Here is a 19,358-nt window from a genome sequence, read left to right on the forward strand (position 1 = left end):
TTGGACTACGTGGTCGTGAAGAAACTATCGGACTTATATGTTGCCAAACGTTTCGTCTGTTGAATAGTTCTTAGTCTGCCGACCAGGGCTGTCGGTAATTTTTCACGGTTGATTAGCAGCACTGCTAATCAAAAAGTCCAATTTTGCCAAATTTGATTAGCAAATTTAAAAATTGATTAGCAGTTTTTCAGTTTCAACATAAAACACCTAAATAACAAGATATTACTTTAGTTCATAACAAATATGATTAGATTCCATTCTTACTAATCTTAGATTTTTTTAGGACTGCCACAAGTACTTGTGACAGTTTGTGAATGTGATGTAGACATTTAGTTAGGTCTTATGTCTGAAGCCAATTCTTAACAGTGACTTCCGAAGCCCCAATCATTTTAATTGTTATTTTTTGTACGTTAGAAATCTTCGTTAGAAAACAATTTCGTCTGCTTTTTATCGTGTATTGCCTTTCTTGTTCAATCGGGCGCACCTCGATTGACTAGACACACGTGATATTTTACGGGAATTTTTACTTTGATTTATCATTTTACAATACGTTAACATTTATTTTTTTATATTTTATTTACAATACGTAGAGGATACACTGGATTTATTTCTTTCAAAATATCATATAATTACTTGATGTCTCGCAACGTGAGTGGTACTACTTGATTCCCTGTTTCCGGTTTAATAGTCCCTATTCATAGAGTTATGTCCCTGTATTATATAGTACCGTATAATGAATTGTGTCTGGGTAGTTCGAGAAGAAAATGTCACACGGAGAATTCAGTTTTGTTTATAAAATTTTATTCAACATTTTATACTCGTTGAAATTGTTGAGAAAGCTTTCTAGTCTTCAAATGTGGATTATCCTTGTGTCAATATCCAAAATGACAGGCATATTAATGATTCGCAGTTACTGCGAATCAAAAACTTTAGATTTTAATTTTTGATTAGCAACGGACAAAATATGTATCGCAAATTGCGCTGCGATACTGGTTGTCGGCAGCCCTACAAAGTCCAGTAGTACGACTGTTTAGTCAAATTTCCAACGGGTTTGAAAAACAAACTTAGCTGCAATGTATCCGATCACCATGAACACTTTTGGACATAACCGTTCAATCGAAAGTCTGTCGCCGTGCTTGTCAAACTGTTTTAAATTTTAGTGGCATTGGTATATTTAGCCGAGAAGGGCGAACTGTGTGATTGTCCAGATCCATGTCTGAAGAATGAATTCCAGACACAACTCTCATTTGCATATTTTCCTAACCAAGCTAACATTGAACGACTGGTAGAACTTGGTAAAATTCCAAATGAACAGTATGCCAGGTTAGTGAACAAAATGTATATTGTAATTGGTGCTCATAAAATGTATATTGTAATTGGTGCTCATAAAATATGCAAGTTAAGATTCTCCATATATGCATAACATTTTGATCATTGGTGAAGTTATATTCTGGAAGCAGTTCGTGGATTATTTCGCCCCACAATAACCCTTTGAACATATACATGGGACAATTAAAACACCAACTACAATCCCCGATTAATACGTCGCAGATGAATATGTGAATCCCATGATTCTCTATTGTACATTATATTCATAGAAACGAATGTGTAATTTTTAATGAATTACACATAGACTTCTTAGTTTGTATTTAATTTCACAAAATAGATCGTCGGCGATGTTGCACCATTGTCTGGTAGCACATACTTCTTTTTTATATTTTAAAAATTACAAATAGTTTTTGAAAATGTTTCAGACAAAACCTAATGAAGTTCATGATAAATTACAAAGATATGACAACACACATTATCAATTATATACCCGAATATAACATCATTGAAATTTTGGGTAAGTTGAGATTGTTATAAATTCCGGTATTTAACTCAGCTGTATAGCACTGATGAAACATTTACGGGTTAAAAGGAAAATTCCAGTCGTTTCTGCAGATATTTCATGTTTTGTTCACTTTTTAGTATTAAAATTGTTTCAAATATGCACAACCCTATATGCAAACTGTTCTCCTTCAAGTAATAGGTTCATGTAAATTAACAAGTGGCAGAAACACTTCAGGAAACAGTGTCAGGCACAGCCTGTCTAAAACAATTTCTTTATAGGTCCAATATTATCACACATATGACAAACCATTGTTCTGAGATGATATACTACTGGGTATAAGAAGTTGAGACCAGTGGGGTCAGGTGTTGTTGAGACGTCATAAGCCCTGTTTACACTTGGCCGCGATAAGCGTGCCGTGCTCGGCACGGTACCAGGCCGCGATAAATTTCAAGAAATTGACCTGTTTACATTACCGGTCTCGGAACCGTGCCAGGCAGGCCAAATGTGAAACTCTTCACAGAAAAGTTAATTTCAGTCAGCAAGTTACCCGGATGAAAACAATTATGGCGGTTGATTTCGACAGAACTGATGACAGAGCTGTCAAAGTTCGCGGGAAAAAAAGGTCAAGGTTCATTGGCGCATGCGCAGTAATCTGTACTGAAATCGTTCTCAGACCGGTTAGCGTTTACACTACAAAAATTTAAGCGTGCCGTGCAGAGACCACCTCACTTCAGTGGGCCAGATTGGCATGGTTCCTATCTACCTGGCATTACACGTTTATGTTTGAACCGTTCACACTAAAGAAAATAACAACCGTGCTGTAGCTGGCACGCTTAAAATTTATAATGTAAACGGGGTTATAGTGGAATTATCCATTTGAAGAATTTCCAAAATTGACTGAGATCCACCATAAGAAACCAAACTGATCACTAGTTGCTATTTTTAAATTTAGCTTTATTTTGTTTTTTTGACCAAACCAACTGCCATGTTTAAAATCTTGATGAATATCAGTTATGTTTCATGAATATTAAATTTATTTTTTTTAGGTACTATTGGTGGTCAGATGGGATTGTTTCTAGGAGCTAGTGTAATAACCTCTACTGAAATCATTGAAGTCATGTTATTATACTGCTACTATCGAATAAAAAAGCTTTTCCAGCACTAAAATTAAAGTTATCAAGTACCCAATACTAATTACATGTACATGTATAATCGATTAAGTTACTGAATGAAGTTTTGGTTTTTCATAGTCGTATTTCAATTATTATTGCTTTAAATTGTGTATTACTGTGTGTCTTCATATGAACAAATTTATAAAATATTACATGTCTATTATCAAATATTTGAGTTCATCCATTTTATGCGAGTAAGAAACAAAATTTATTAATTAAACCAAACATGAAATTAGTCCAATCTACTGGTATGGTAAGAACAAAGTCTAAGATCACTTGTTCAGTGCGTTTTCATGTTCTGAAAGTAGACCACAGTGCAGCACATTGGCCAGGAGAACTAAGTTATCTCACTCACCAGAAAGCCCCAATTTCCATTCCTGTCTTTGCCGCGAAAGAGCCTCAGCATTTTAGAGTCTGGCTGTGCAAAAGCATCTAGCCATTTGGATGGAACAAAAAATCAAGCTCCACCTGTGTATATGTTGGTGTTTATGTTGCACGGAATTAATATACTAGTCTTCATTGGCCTAGTTGATGCCGAAAAGTAGGACATTAAACTCAATTACATGTCATTTCAGAGTAATAGGGATTATTGAAAGCTGTAATGTCATTGCCCCAGAAGTTTTTCCCCTGTTTTAAACCAAAATGTCTAGACATAAAATAAACATTTAGTACCAGTATGACAAAGATACAGCTTTAAATTATAACCTGGTCTCCAGCTTTTGCTTGTTATAAATATTTCTTGTCTTGCAAAAAACATAAATGTTGTATTAAAAGCCTTGTTTGTGGTTGTGGAATAGTTAGATATAAAATACTGCATGTTTTTAATAATATATTTTATATAATAAATATATTACAATATACAAATTAACAAAATTTTGACCAATCTTATTTTAACTGAGGTATTCTAAACTGGCCTTGGCTTTCTCCATTTCATGTAAAAAAGAATAAAACTGTGGTAGAGATAATTCTGTGGAGAGAAAAAAAATATATATATTATAGTATAGTTGTAATTAATTGTAGAAATGAATATATGCGTCGTACTGTAATGCATTTCCAGCCAAATATTCTCAATGTAATTAAAATAAATATTATTGTATGTATACTACTCAATATCACTAGGACTATATATACTCTTCAAAAAATAGTTGGGGATATTAAAATGTAAATACCTATGCAGGTTGTGATATGATAAATAGTCATGGATACTTGACATGCTTTGAGAGTATGTTCACAGATGAAGAACTTATCGCCCCAACAGAACCACTGAGCTGCATGTGTGACATGCAACAGTGCCATACATGTGGGAGGGGTTCATTGTCAAGTTTGACACTTCAAGGAAGGGTTGATGAAAACTGCGGTGTGCTGGTTTATCCTATCCATGTTTGCTTTCCTACCGGTTCTTGCATAAGATTTACTGTTTAGCGTATCTTTGTTTTAGTGTGTTACATTTAATTTGATAGGGAGACGTGTTCGTCAACATCAACCGACAACACTGCAAGAATTGGCCGTGGCACTGCAAGAGGAATGGGTCAGATTGCCCCAAATCGTGATTGGATGGTTGATTAGGAGCATGCCACGACGAATTGCTGAATGTCTGAGGATTGTTGGAGCAATATCTCATTATTAAGACAAAAATCAAAAACGTCCATTTTCACTTTCCAAATGAAAATGGGGCCGTCAGATAAGCCGCCCCTATGAACTGTTTATGTTCATGTGTAGGCAATTGGCCTGTTATTAACATACACTGGTTACCTCTAATAAAAACAGCAGTGCATTTCCGCAGTTTTGTATGTTTCTGAATATCCCCTACTTTTTTTGAAGAGTATATATGATTTTAAGATAAAATTTTTTTGAAAGACCCCTAAAACAATCAAAGGTTTATCCTCAAAGTTTATCAATTATAAATAAATAATTAAATAATTCATAAATAACAACACTCAAACTTACCCATGTATGTATTCTTGGTTCCATTTCCTGTGTTTATCACCATTTTAAGCTGAAAAAAGCAGAATAATATTATAATTCATCATCTTCTCACTGACCTTGTGTTCTCTACGGTCAAGCTTTATTATCTCTATTAGTACCTATTTAATGCAGGCCAGCAGTCAGAACGCAATTCATAGGGGGGGGGGGGGGAGGGGGGGGGGCAGCTAAGTGGGATTTTTTTTTAAAACTAAGGAACACTTAGTTGAAAGTGCACCATATATATTAATCATTGATGTAGATACAAAATTCTATTTAATTTCATTACATATTATAGTCAACTAGTGATAATTTATAAAATGAAATATCACAAACAATTATTACTTCACACTGTGAATTATTTTATAAAAAGATCTTGAGATAAAAACCTACCTGTAAAAATGTATTTCCTACTTTATCTAGTTCACTACTTGAAGCAGTAACTAAAAAAAGGAAAAAAAACCAATCACAATAGTTATTGAAATCTCTGTATGCCTTTTGTTTTGTCTAGACTAATATTCGTTCTAGTTGAAGCGAATACAATTTAGGCTGGATTGATCGAGACATAGCATAGACAGCACAATTAGATACATATTTACAGAGAAAAAATAAAATTTAATGGAAAAAAAGAAAACTATTTAATGAAAACATCTGTGGTCCAGTTGGTCCATATGATTGCCACTTGTGTATCACTTTACTGCCATGTGGAAATAGTACCAATAATGTAATGTATATTGTAATCAAGTATTGGTTATGTTTCTTATTCAGAGTGAAGCACTTTCAAAATCAACACATTGTTACAATCAGTGCTTTAAATGAAAGAAGAAATGCTACAGAACTTTTTTTTTATTAAACTCTTCTGAATAAATCAGTTGCCAAACTACATAGTACTTAATTGTTCACATAGGTGTTTTAGCGGACAATGCCACAACTGAACAATAATAGAAAAAATGGACTGCTATACCTCAAAGCTCCTTTCATATAAAACAAAGTGATTAAGTAATACTACAGAAGATAAAATGCACTTCTAACCAGATTATTAAATGCCTTTTTAGGAGAGTAATGTTTTTTTCAACTGTCAAGCAATGTACATTTTATTTATTGTCTGTCTCTGTCACAGAAAGGTTTGAGAGTTGTCTCTAAATGAGGAATATCCAAGATATATGAACTGTGCAGTATTATGGGCTTACAGTCTATTAAAACACTTTTCATCTGTGCTATTAGTATCTGCATACTAGTAATTTTCAACTGAAATATACATGTACTTACCACCAAATTTCCATTCCATATCCACTAACTGATTTACCATCAGAGTCTGACCAAGTGCACTTTTAGATAACAGAAGTAAACTAGTCTTCCACTATTGTATGTAAATAGAAAAGTATTATTATCATATCAAGTAATATGAAAGTAGTAGTAATATATTAAGTATAATAAAAGGTATTGTTATTATATCAAGTAATTTAAAAGTAATATTATCATAGTAATTAGTAGAGCGAGGCAGTCGTGGTGGATCAGTGTGTAAGACGCTGGCTTCTAACCAGGATGTCTCAGGTTTTTGTCCGGTATTGGCTGAGGTAGTGCCTCATTAATTTCAGGGGTGGTATCCCTTGTCAGTGATGCAGGATGGAGAGCCTGGCAAGGACAGTGTATAGTCTTTTGGAAGAAAAACCTGAGATGCCGTGTATACATTGGCATGCATGTAAAAGGACCTGGCACTATTTCCCTAATAGTATACTGGCATATGCCTGTCTTCATTAGCACCAGCTGGTGCAGGAAAGGTAGGATATTAAACCCCCTTAGTTTTAAAGAAACAATTAAACAAAACAGAAATTTGATAAAAAAAAAAAAAATTGTTTTTAAGACAATCGAAGACATAAAATTCAACCAATAACATACCTGGTCGGTAAAAATATTAGCCTTTTCTGCTGATAATCCTAGAAAAGAACCAAAATATTTCATTGACGGCTCATCAAAATCTATCATATCCATGTACATGTATTTATGATGACAAATTTGCTATGTATAATTATTGTCTTACCTAGATTTACTAAATCTTCATTTATCTGAGTTGGGCTTAAACTTTTTTTCAAAGCACCTGGAATGTTAGAAACAGAATCATAATAATAATAAAAACTTTGATAATGTAAGCGGACATTAGGTGAAAATCTGTTGGTCTGCAGTCCCCCTACATGTGTACAGTGATACAATTTTTCAGGTTTATTCTAGCAAAAATCACATATTTTGGGGGCAATAATCAGAGATATTTAGGATAAAAGTACCAGTACTATTTTCTCTCAATTTCAATAATTGATAAATTTGGTCAAAATTTTATAGTGCCCTCCAACACCCCCCCGCCCCAAATCATTGGGGCGCATACAGATGTTCTTTAGAATGACTACCGGTAGTACAAACAATTCAAACAATCTGGTCTATTCAATGTACATGTTTAGCTTGTAGACAGGATTGCAGAGACATCCCAATGGATGGCATTTACAGAAGTGTAGTCCTCGATGCCAAAATTAGTAGGCTAAGCCATGGAAAATTTGATACTTTCCAAGAAGTGTAAATGACGCATATAAACTTCAAATATTAAATTAATTAAAGATACTTTAGTTAAGAGTTTAATAAAGAGTTGGTCATTCTTGCTATAATAATTCAAAAATAGATGATAAAAAAAGAAAATATTGAAAATTTCAGCCAAATTACTTCATTCTGAGCCAAATTATCACTGTTTATTGTTTTGACAAGATGTGTGCATAGTGGTACATGTAACTAGTGCACTGGACACTGGTATATTCGCGACTTAGTCTCGCTTTCCCAATTTTAAATTAAATTTTTAAATGGCGAACCGTTATAATCTAGTTAATATCGTAAGTACCCAATGCCATCGAGAATTGATTATTGTCATGTTTTGTTAATAAATTTGAATTAATAGTTTAAATAACATTTCAAGCCTAAAAAAAAGACCTGCAATAGGCAGATTTACCTCTTGCATAATGTATGTTTAATATTACTCATACTAATGGAGAAGACAATGCTATATGCAGATTTATATTTTCAGCTTACTTAGTATGAATATTTGAAAATAACTATATCTATCACTAATGAAATTGTACTTTTCTCAGATGAACACCTTTCAAATGCATGTATATTCACTAATCAGTTCCACATGCAAGTAATTATAATAAACTTACTGTTAGGTATTACTAATAGACTTTTAAAAACATTTTTTAAGGGCCCAGCACCTAAACCATTTTCTTCTGCAAATTCATCTAACTGGATTAATAATCTCTCAGACTGTAAAAGAAGGTGAAACTTTCTGTATAAGCCAATATAAAATAAGACAAGAAATCAAAACTTAAGCATGTTTTATACGTTGTTTTTTTATACTAGCTTCAGCATCTGAATGGCATATTATAGCTTCATTGAAAAGAATCAAAGAGAATTGCACTACATGTACACACAAAACAAAACCGATAAGACAAACGTGTGGAAAAATTACACATATTGCAATAAATAAATAATACACAGGCTTTCACTCAAAATGGAAAAAAACCAAATTATTTTATACAAGAAAGATGTCATGCGACTGGTCTTGATAGTGGTCATCTTCAGGATGTTGATAGTCTGTCAAATAATGTCAGGCGACAATCCAGATAGATGGAAAAAGGCTAAAAATTAATAAATAACGTCAACAATCTTTTACCAAATTAGCAAGATGTATAATTTATATACTGTTAAAGTTTTATATGCTATACATATTCCAGTAGATCATCATTTCATCATAAATAATTGGATCCACAATTACATATATAAATTTCATGTAATATTGAATATTACCTTTGCTGGTTCAATTAAGAACAAAAATACATACTCCACCAACTGACTAAATTGCTGGAATGAAAAAAACAAAAACATGTTGATTAGGATTTACAAGTTACTCCTGTATAGTGGGCCTACTAATGCAAACTAACAAAATTTATTTTGCCCTGGTCATGTTTATATTCACAGATTTTGCTAACCATACAAGTACTTTATATATACAACATCGATTTTGAAACCACAATTGGGCTTAATTGATTTGCTTTCATTTAAAAAGAGAACATACTTCATTTTGGAATTTGTTTAGTGTCTGAATATCACTGAACATAGAATCCGGGGGCGTTTCTTTGCTGAAGTTGTAGGATGCAGCCATCTTGATAAATTAATTGTATGACGTTCGGGTTTCCCCAATTTTAAAATACACTCGGACTCATGGGGAAGATAAGCCTTGAAAAGAGGCGGGATAAAAAAAAAATATTTTGAAAAGACCAATGATCTAATCTTTATAGCCACACAGAGCCCACCATGTCACAATTATCTGATAAATATTTGAAAGAGGATTGACAATCTGAATTTTTCTTTTTTATGCGTGGTTAGTTATTTCATAGGTGATTTCCCTATCAGGGGAAGACAACTCTCTTTGTGAGGATGGATTTCCCCAGTGACGTAGATTTTATATCATGGATTTCCCGGTTCATGACCGTCCCCTCCCCATAAAAAATGCGAATATCCATCTGAGCCTGACAGAAAATAGAAATTCTAACACTCCTTTTCGATTCTAGACATAAAAAGTCAACAATATTTATCACACAAACGGGTGGAGCAGTTACGTACGAATTAGGGAGGAGATGAAAAAAAAAAAAAATGCTACAAATAGACCAACTACGCGAAATAAGGGGAAATAATTACCACGCATCGTCCATAGCTTGTTATTAGCCTTTCTTTATTCGAATTCACCAATTAACTCTTTTATTTGTAAATTATTGAATATTCTAAACGTACTTCTTTAATCTTTAACTACTCAAATAAATCTCTATCAATAATAACCATTTTTTGCCCTTTACATTAGGTTCCGTTCTATGAAAAACACGAATATTTGTTGACTAATAAAGATCGAACTTCTTCTAATTTGTAGTCTTGACTTTTCAGTGGAAGTTACACGTGAGAGTAATATCTTGGGTTGTTTGTGTGGAGACATTTGTTGAGTTTTATTTCAACCTATAAATAATTATGGAAACAACCACAAGTAAGCAAAAGAAAAGAAAATTAGAAGAAACAGCCGAATCTCTAGAAACATTTACACGTGAACAATTGATAAACAGAGTGGGGCAACTTGAGAAACATGTCGATCAGCTGAGAAACATTATCAGCAAAAATACACAAGAAACAAATTTATCCAAAAAAGCCAATAAAAAGCAGAGACCATTTGACTTTAAGCGTTTTAACACTAGACATGTAGCTCTTCGAATAGCTTATCTTGGTTGGGACTATCAGGGTTTTGTAGTCCAGGAAGACACAGAAAAAACTGTTGAACATTATTTGTTTGATGCACTTTTGAGATCCAGATTAATTGAGTCCAGGGAGACTTCCAACTATCATAGATGTGGACGAACTGATAAAGGAGTCAGTGCCTTTGGACAGGTCATTTCTATAGATCTTCGAAGTAATCTATTAACAGGAATAGGTGTCAAAGTTCGTGAAGATGGCACAGCTGACCTTCGCGATGGTGATAAAGAAACAGAGATTAGATATGCCTACATTTTAAATAAACTTTTGCCCCCAGAAATAAGGGTTTTAGCATGGACCCCTGTTATGGAATCATTCAGTGCACGTTTTAGTTGCAATCAAAGAACTTATAAATATTATTTTCCAAAGGGTGATTTAGATACAACTCTGATGTTAGATGCTAGTAAAAAATTAATTGGAAAGCACGATTTTCGTAATTTCTGTAAAATGGATGTGAATAACGGTGTTGTAAAATATGACCGCAAAATAATATCCACAGATATTAGAATATTAGATTCTAATGAAAATGGTTATCAAATGTGTGAATTTACAGTTGTGGGCCAAGCTTTTCTATGGCATCAAATTCGATGTATTGTGGCCATCTTGTTTTATATTGGTCAAGGAAAGGAAGATCCAAGAATTATAGATGACTTGCTTGATATTGATAAACATCCCAGAAAACCTCAATATACAATGGCTTCTGATCTTCCTTTAGTTTTATATGATTGTCAATTTGACGATCTGGAATGGATTTATGAAGTCGATGTGCACAATTATAACCTCTGTCACCTTCAACAACTCTGGGCACAATATTCAATTAAAGCTACGACTATCAAAAGTATGTTAGATTCTTTGACTAGACAAAATACTGTGCCGTTACCCACTGTAGAACATGATGATGTAAAAGCTGGAATTAAAGAACATGTATTAATGCAGTCTTCTTGGATAACAGAAGCAAAACAGCCTAAAATTCACCAACCATTACTTTCTCGACAGACTTGTGAAAGTTTGGAAGAAAAAATTGAAAGTGTTAGTAAAAGAAAAAACAGAACTCTAACCAACAGTGTTGTTAGTATTTAAATTGAAATAATCTTTTGAATGAGTGAAAAATAAACATTTTTTTTCAAAATATTTTGTTATAAACCTGTTTCAAAAATAAGTATTTAGAACAGGATGTTAACTACTGGTACAACTTTGGACAAAATACGATGCTACAATGTTTTCATAAAATATAACCCCCCAGTCCTGACACCACCCCTAACTCTGAGTGCTGATAATCCCATCATTTGTTAGAATGGCTGGAAAGGTATCAATAGAATATCCCTCTTCATTTAGAACAAAAAAACAAGGTACTTTGCACAGGTTGGCATGCATATCATTAAAGAACCCTTGATAGATGGAATTTGAAATGCATATAAGAGTAGACCAAATGGCCCTGTCCAGGTTGGCATGCACATCATTAAAGAACCCTTGATAGTTGGAATTTGAAATACATGTAAAAGTAGACCAAATCACCCTTTAAAGACAAAATGTCCCGCATAGCACACTGTGTCTTCTTTAGCCATTTGGGGCAGAAAACCCATTTCACTTCATTTCATCTCACTTTATTTAAAGAACACAGCATTCTTTTTCCATACTTAGACCCCCCCCCCCCCAATTCTCTCAAAAAATGATATACTGGTAAGTGCGATGGCCTGTTGAGAGCGAAACTATTTTCCCCATCTTCACCACCTCTCTTTAACTCACTCAATAATACAATTATTAACTGGATTCATTATGAAACTGAGCCACATTGCTTGGTCACTATAAATAATCACTGTCACTGAGAGGGATGTAATAAGGTTTAAGTAATGTGCCAACAATATGGTATAAGCAAGATGACTTGGAGGGTGTGTATCCGGAAATACGTGAAAAAAAACAACCATTTTCCACATCTTCACGAATCACAACCCTGCTTTAACTCACACCGTACTAAAATTATTAACTGGATTCATTATGAAGCTGAGCCACAGTAAAATTTCACTTGATCACTACAATCACTGAAAGATAATAAGGCCAGATTACGGAGCCAGCAATATTAATTAATTTTTATTCACTGCAAATACATTCCTAAAACATTTGAAATTATATACAAAATAAATGTAGCATTTTAAACATATTGCATTTCTGTCTATTACAAACTTAGGTATAAAATCACCTCATCAGATCAGTATTAAATGTAAACAAACCAATTTATTATTTTTAACAGTTTGACTTTTGATTGTGCTTGTTTCATAACCTACTACTATACCTACATTAATTTATTACCATACTGGAATGGGATCTAATATATTCAGAAAATTTCTATATTTAATAATCTGTACTGATAAAAAGGAAATTGTCTGAATTTGGCAATCTGTATAATATATATGGACAGATGTCACAATTCAGAAATTTTCTGAATTTGGCGATCTGTATTATATACGAAGCCACGGCACACTGGTGGAGAATCACTACTTTAAGGCATAAACAAAGACCTGCAATACGCCAATAGGCAGATTTAGCTTTTACATAATGCATGTTTAAATGAAATTGTTATCCATTCTATTCTTTGTGTGTTCAATTGTCTGTCAATGGTTTTATGTGGAAAACAATACCTATACCAGAACCCAAACACCCCAATTTGATATTTTGAAAGTCCTTGGGGATTTCTGGCACGTATCTGTACAACAATGAGGGCAAACCTTTATGCCTAAAACAGTGCTTTTCAGGGGACATATTTATTATAGAGGGAGGGGGTGTCAGGCACCGCAGGCAACCCTATACTCCCTGGCAACAAGACTGCTTCAAATAGTTTGTTATTGATACTTTAGGCGAAATTTTGGGATTGCTGATTGTTGCAAACTCCAGAAAGGCGAATAGGAATAACCGATGATGCCCTCTAATGGATAAAATCCCGTCCCTCTGATCGTTTCCCATCTGTGGTTTTCAATGGCGTTGGGTCATCAAAGTCCTTCCTGAGTCCCATGCTGTTTACATACATCCTTCCTGTAGGAGATATGGGTAGATCACATTGAGCTTCGTATATTATACCGATCGCAAAATTCTGAATTTTGCGCTTCGTATATTATACAGATCGCAAAATTCGGAAGATTTCTGAATTGTGAGCTTCGTATATTAATTATTATACAGATCGCAAAATTCAGAAATTTTCTGAATTGTCAGCTTCGTATATTATTATTATTATACCGATCGCCAAATTCAGAAATTTTCTGAATTGTCAGCTTCGTATATTAATTATTTTACAGATCGCCAAATTCAGAAATTTTCTGAATTGTGGGCTTCGTATATTATAGAGATCGTCAAATTCAGAAAATTTCTGAATTGTTAGCTTCGTATATTAATTATTATACAGATCGCCAAATTCAGAAATTTTCTGAATTGTTAACTTCGTATATTATACTGATCGCCAAATTCAGAAATTTTCTGAATTGCGACACCTGTGCATATATATACAGATCGGCAAATTCAGAAAATTTCCCTTTTATCAGTACAGAAATTTATGAAATATAGAAATTTTCTGAAGTTATAATTGCCCTACTGGAATTATTATTACAAAACATTTATTGCGCAGCATGTCTTCGCCTTGAAGTAGTATGATGTGCTTCACATACAATTAAATGTTAACAAAATAACTGAATAATAAAATTATTTAAAATAAAAAAAATAAAATTTGAAAGATGAATGATATTGATAAAACACATAAAAATAAACAGTGGAACTGAGTAAAAAATTCCTTTTTTAGCCTGTAAAAATAATTTTTCTTAAAAACGAGCTGTGATTGTAATTTACAATTCAATTGTATCTGTGGATTTGAATAATGGGAAGTAGTCTAAATAGTAATATTATTAATAAATTGTGTCCAATAATATAACAACATTAGCATACTGCACGCAGGGATCCGGGGCTAGCTGTAGACAGGCAGCCTTAGAAGTTTGGGATGCAACACTAGGTGCTGGCAACTTTGTCAGTGTTTGATGCAGGGGAGGCAACTCCAATTTAACTTCTGCGCTTCGCTTTTTGCGCACATAAATATCCTATATCCGGTATGATTGGATGAATGAATGGCTGCGAATTTACAGGATTGTTCTTCGAAAGATGTTGGCGTACTTATTGACAAACCTAGGTTTTCATGAGTCATTTATTGATTAACTGTGACATTGAAATACGACAGTATACTTAACATTTTTAGAATACTAAAGGTAGGTTTTCTTATTTGTTTCCTTCTGTTTGAAAAGACAAATAACAGCCTGCAGGTGTTTGTTATTTTTCTCTTGTCTCGCCGACACCGATCACGAGCCAGCTTTTGTCTCCTGATTGTGTATACTGTAATAGTGATGATAATAATAGGGTTTTTTAACTGTCAACCAGTGAATTTTCTTAAAACAGATTCCCACACTTTAAATGGTATTTTAAATTTATAAACACCAAATGAAGCTAGACTGTTACCGTTACGATGGCCCTGTCTCGATCGTATGGGATTGATACCGAAAGTATAATTTATCCTATAAACACTGCCCCACAGCCACAGACCTCGGGAGTCTGGTGATGTTCTATTCTGACTTCTGTAATTGAATTATCATTTTACGCCCATTATAATGGAGTTGTATTCCCCCCTTTCTTGTTTTTTTTCTCTCTTTTATTCTGTTCCCGTATAATTCTTTTGGTATCTACATAAACTTTATAAAGTTAACTGGTTTATTATTCATTTTTATTGTAAACAAAAAGTAAACAAACACAGAAATCATGTCCAAAGTAGTTTTAGCCCAAACTAAAAGTGATAAATGTAGAATAAAAAATAGGTAGGCCTTATGTCTGTAAATGTAAACTGAAGAGATTTATCTGTCAACAATTGAAAAATGTATTTTCGTAGTGGGTAGAGAATTTTGTATAACAATTCAGGTACATGTATCTCTTCTGTGACTATTTTTAAAATATAATTAACCGGACAAAAGTTCAAAATATTGATAGTCTGGTTAAAATGTATACATGTTGACAGAACGACATCATTACTTATATTTTAATACTGGTATACATGTAGTTCAGCTGAATGAGATAAATCAAGGAATTGTCCTTTTGACTATAATTTATTGTTTATTTGAAGAGCTTAGGCTACATGTGTATAGGATATATTACAACATAAACCTGATGTCTTTTATTTCTACGGTTTATTGACATTGTAGTAACTTTTATCTTGTCCATTGCTTAGTTTCCTTTGTAATATTTTAAAATACTGTATTGGAATTGATTACCACCTTTGATTTTTACTAGCACTTAACATTATGAATATTTTTCATGATTGTCTTTTCAGACATAAATGTTTGATTTTATTGAGTCATTGGGTGTCACATGTTTAAGAGCAGAAGGATAAATTAAATCACAGGCACTGGAGATTACATAAAAATTGTTTACTCTATATACATTATTGTGGCATTGCTTTAACTGAGAATTTTGACAGAGCAAGCAGAATTTTACTTCCATACAATTACACATCAAAATTGTATTTTAATAGACATATTTGAGCCAACAATTTTGTGAGGCAAAATTGCTATAATTTCATAGAAACGTATTATATGTTAAGATACATACACACGCAAGAGAATTAACTACATGTAATTCTGGATAAACATACATTTTACAAGGTCCGATTTTGTTTGTTTTCGGTTTTTTTCTTTTTTTTTTTTTTTTTTTTTTACCAAATTAGTTAATTATGGTACTATTAAGATGGTGTCATTGGCTACTTCTGTCCGGCATGGATGGATACTTACAAGGCTGAAAACAATGTACAACATGTAGATTTCATTTTGCTATCACTATCAGTTTTTCAAGCAATGATAACAGTGATTAAATAGAAATATAGTGGTTTTCATGAGATAATATTCTATGACTTAATCACAGTAGAGAATGTAAGATTTACTATGGCTTAAGCTTACTATCATTAGTTCCCTAGAGAAATAAACAAATTCTTTTGAAAATACATTTGTTCATAGGTAACAAGATGAAATGTCTTTTTAAGTGTGACATTCATGATACTTTTTTTTAATAAAAACTGATGTGTCCAGCTTATCATAGATGTACATGTATTGTTTAGTTCTTGGGTTGGCTTGTTTGTACATAGGAAGTTGTGATTAGATTGGTGAAACTCCTTTGGCTTCGAACAGGTTTTCAATGTTTAAAATTCAACTGGGTTTAGTGAGTAACTGAGTTGCATAATTTGTTTTGATGGGGAGTGACATTTGGTGATGCTGAATAGTTTAGTGCGCAGTGAATTTCACCTTTTCCTTCACACAAACGTCAATTTCACATGGTAAATAGTACATTATGTCATGTATCCTCATAACATTAGCCTAGGATGCAGTAGTATACATCCACAGGTCATCTCCTTGAACCTGGTTTCAAATTGATAAACACTGAAAAGGGTACATGTGTATGTCTTGGTAAGATCAACTGAATGTCAATTCTGTGTCAATTTTGTTGTTTTTGCTGTCCAGAAAAAGGTAAGGGTTCTGTTAAGGTTATTATACTAAATTTATAAAGTATGAATAGTTACATATTTTAACTAAACTGAAGTACTAAAAAAGGAGATATTTTAACTACATTGTAATCACAAAGGACTAAAAAGGATATTTTGAACAAATCGGTTATCACCTGGATAACCTTTTAATGTTAATATTATAGTGATTGATAATTCTTTGGTCTATTGTACAATAATTATAGTATCACCTTACTGCCCTAATTAACCTAAACACCTGTAATCAGGTACAGGTTACTACCATATATCAATTAAGGAGCATGTTAGCTTATAATTATAGCTTGTAATCTGGTATCACAGTATTAAAAATAAGAACATTTTTTAATTGCTAGCAATGGTACTTAAATGTCAGTGAGTTTGGTCTTATGTCATCATATCTCAAAGGTTATTTAGGGATGTATTTGCTGGGAGTTAGATTTTACTTTTACACCTTGCTCAGAGCTATTCAATCAGCGCCGATAAGATTTTACAGCTGCCAGAAGCTGATAAGATTTGTTGCATACATGTGGTGAATGCAAAAGGATTAGGAATTAGGATACTTTATAACCAACTTTAATCTGTGAACATTGAAAATTTTAGGTCTGCAGATTAAGCCAATATTGATATGTATCTCAATTTTTTATTTTTTGTTCACCAGTTGACAGTTAAACAGTAAGTGAAAAAAGTTAAAAAAAAAAATTGGCTTGCAGTTTGTCAACTGAAATAAAATTTTATGGAATGGGGCTTTTGGGGTTGCCTGTCACTGACCGAATAAATCATACTTCACAGACCAAATAGCATAACACTTGTTAACAATCTGCAAAAAGTAAAGTTATTAAGCAGTTTCCAGTCTGGTATTAGATTAAAATGTATCATACTTTGTACGTTTTGTGGGTCAAATAGTTGACCTAATTATGCTGAAAGCATTCAGAAGAATTCAAAAGAATCACATTTACTTAGAGAAATAATACAAATATTGCCTCTTTTCTATAGACATTCAAATCAGCTGGACTAAAGCTTTGTCAAAATAACAGAGAGCATGAATTGATTTGTATTATAATGTATTAATGTTATTTAACTGGCTATTATCAAGCTAATATTAACAATAAATTATAGTATGGAAGTCTGATCTCCGAACAATGTGCATCACTACCTAATCAAACAATCGATTTCGGGGGCGATCTTATCTCTGAATGAGTGGCGCACATGTGTCAAATAATGAAATTCTCCGCAGCCAAGATGAGAGAAAACTATATGAAGCACCCTGGGTTAAAATCAATACTGCTGAGTGAATATGTTGATCTGACACAGACAGGCAACAGGCAGTTTATCTGTGGATCTATCTGTCATTGAGTAACTCTGCTTTACACTATTAATGAAGTATGAGTAGTGTAAAATACTATGTGTAAATTTCGGAAAAATCTGATTTGTCTTATTCATGTCAAATTTATGCAAAATCTTAAAAAATATATTGAATAATCAATTGATTAGAGGTTTACAAAAACAATGAGTTGCGCCAAATGTTGTGAATATAGCTTTTGTTAATATTACCTATTGTTTATTATTATATATTAGTCTCTGTGCATATTTATAAATACATCAGGATTTTCCAACATGGTTCCCACTTGTCAGTGGAGCAGTACAGAGGGCCTGGTTTGGATGGTACAAAACACTGAGGTCTCATTTACATGTACACATTTACATGCTTGTAAAAGATCCCCTGGCAGTTGGAATTTGATGTACATGTAGGCCATTTCGAGCAAAATTTCCCTCGTACTAGTCATATAGCACACTGAATGGTATGTGCCCGTCTTCAGCAGCCCTGTCGGAACAGTGTGTCAGTAAGACATTAAACCCCATTTCATTTCAATTGAATAATTTAGAATTTTTAACAGGAACAATACAACAATAATACAGACAATATGTATTTAAAGATATTTTGTTTCCCAGTTAAAAGGAATATTGTCTCTTACTGTAACATTGAATTTAACAGTTTTTAATGTGTAGAACAACATTTTCTGGAGAGGAAAATGTATAAACACAAGTGGTTTAAGAGAACATAAACACAGTCTAAAACCTTTCTTATTCACTTGTTGGCAGTTAACCAGATGCTGAATTACTATAAATAGGATTGTATAGCTGAAATGTTGTGTTGAGTGGTGAATACGAGGTAGTGTGTATATATTACATATCAAGGAATATACATGTAAGATCATGGCTAGGTAACAGTGTACTTCTGTAAACATTAGCAGTCATATTCTACACCATTAACGCACAGAAAGATTGTAGATTATTATCTTTTAACAGGTAAGGCTAGGTTTATAAGACTATACTATAATATATTCAAGACTGGCTCTAGTAATGGGCTACAATTATTCTGTGCTTTGACCCAAGTGCTATTATTCTAATAACCAGAACACCTAAGTCAGGCTACAAAATGTCTATGATTTTCTCCACTGTGTTTATTTGTTTCCTAATGAAAGTCAGATATTTGGAGTGGCCTCACTAC

The 19,358-nt window shown here is 33.1% G+C and overlaps 3 protein-coding genes across 5 annotated transcripts in view; 2 read left to right on the forward strand and 1 right to left on the reverse strand.

The window, feature by feature from the left end:
• Positions 1-3,816: 3,816 nt before the first annotated feature.
• LOC126828634 (COMM domain-containing protein 7) overlaps positions 3,817-19,358 on the reverse strand; it is a 42,639-nt gene continuing 27,097 nt past the window's right edge. The window contains exons 1-9 of one of the 2 annotated variants that reach the window (XM_050558519.2): positions 9,080-9,497; positions 8,812-8,865; positions 8,166-8,268; positions 7,010-7,066; positions 6,868-6,905; positions 6,238-6,328; positions 5,362-5,411; positions 4,954-5,002; positions 3,817-3,973 (exon numbers count right to left, since the gene is read on the reverse strand). In XM_050558519.2, coding sequence (XP_050414476.1) covers positions 3,897-3,973; positions 4,954-5,002; positions 5,362-5,411; positions 6,238-6,328; positions 6,868-6,905; positions 7,010-7,066; positions 8,166-8,268; positions 8,812-8,865; positions 9,080-9,166 — 606 coding nt within the window. In that variant the 5' untranslated portion in view covers positions 9,167-9,497 and the 3' untranslated portion in view covers positions 3,817-3,896. Of the gene's footprint in view, positions 3,974-4,953; positions 5,003-5,361; positions 5,412-6,237; positions 6,329-6,867; positions 6,906-7,009; positions 7,067-8,165; positions 8,269-8,811; positions 8,866-9,079; positions 9,498-19,358 lie in introns of those variants that run through there. The other variant, XM_056102561.1, reaches the window with a different exon arrangement.
• LOC126828633 (tRNA pseudouridine(38/39) synthase) lies at positions 9,919-11,427 on the forward strand. The gene has a single exon (XM_050558518.2). The coding sequence runs from the start codon at positions 10,024-10,026 to the stop codon at positions 11,377-11,379; it is 1,356 nt and encodes a 451-aa protein (XP_050414475.1). The 5' UTR covers positions 9,919-10,023; the 3' UTR covers positions 11,380-11,427.
• LOC126828631 (activated Cdc42 kinase-like) overlaps positions 14,396-19,358 on the forward strand; it is a 79,647-nt gene continuing 74,684 nt past the window's right edge. Inside the window, exon 1 of one of the 2 annotated variants that reach the window (XM_050558515.2) lies at positions 14,396-14,540. The gene's annotated coding sequence lies outside the window, so the exon portion shown is untranslated. Of the gene's footprint in view, positions 14,541-18,971; positions 19,157-19,358 lie in introns of those variants that run through there. The other variant, XM_050558516.2, reaches the window with a different exon arrangement.

The sequence above is a fragment of the Patella vulgata genome, chromosome 7, assembly GCF_932274485.2.
Source record: "Patella vulgata chromosome 7, xgPatVulg1.2, whole genome shotgun sequence".
Taxonomy (NCBI): Eukaryota; Metazoa; Mollusca; class Gastropoda; family Patellidae; genus Patella; species Patella vulgata.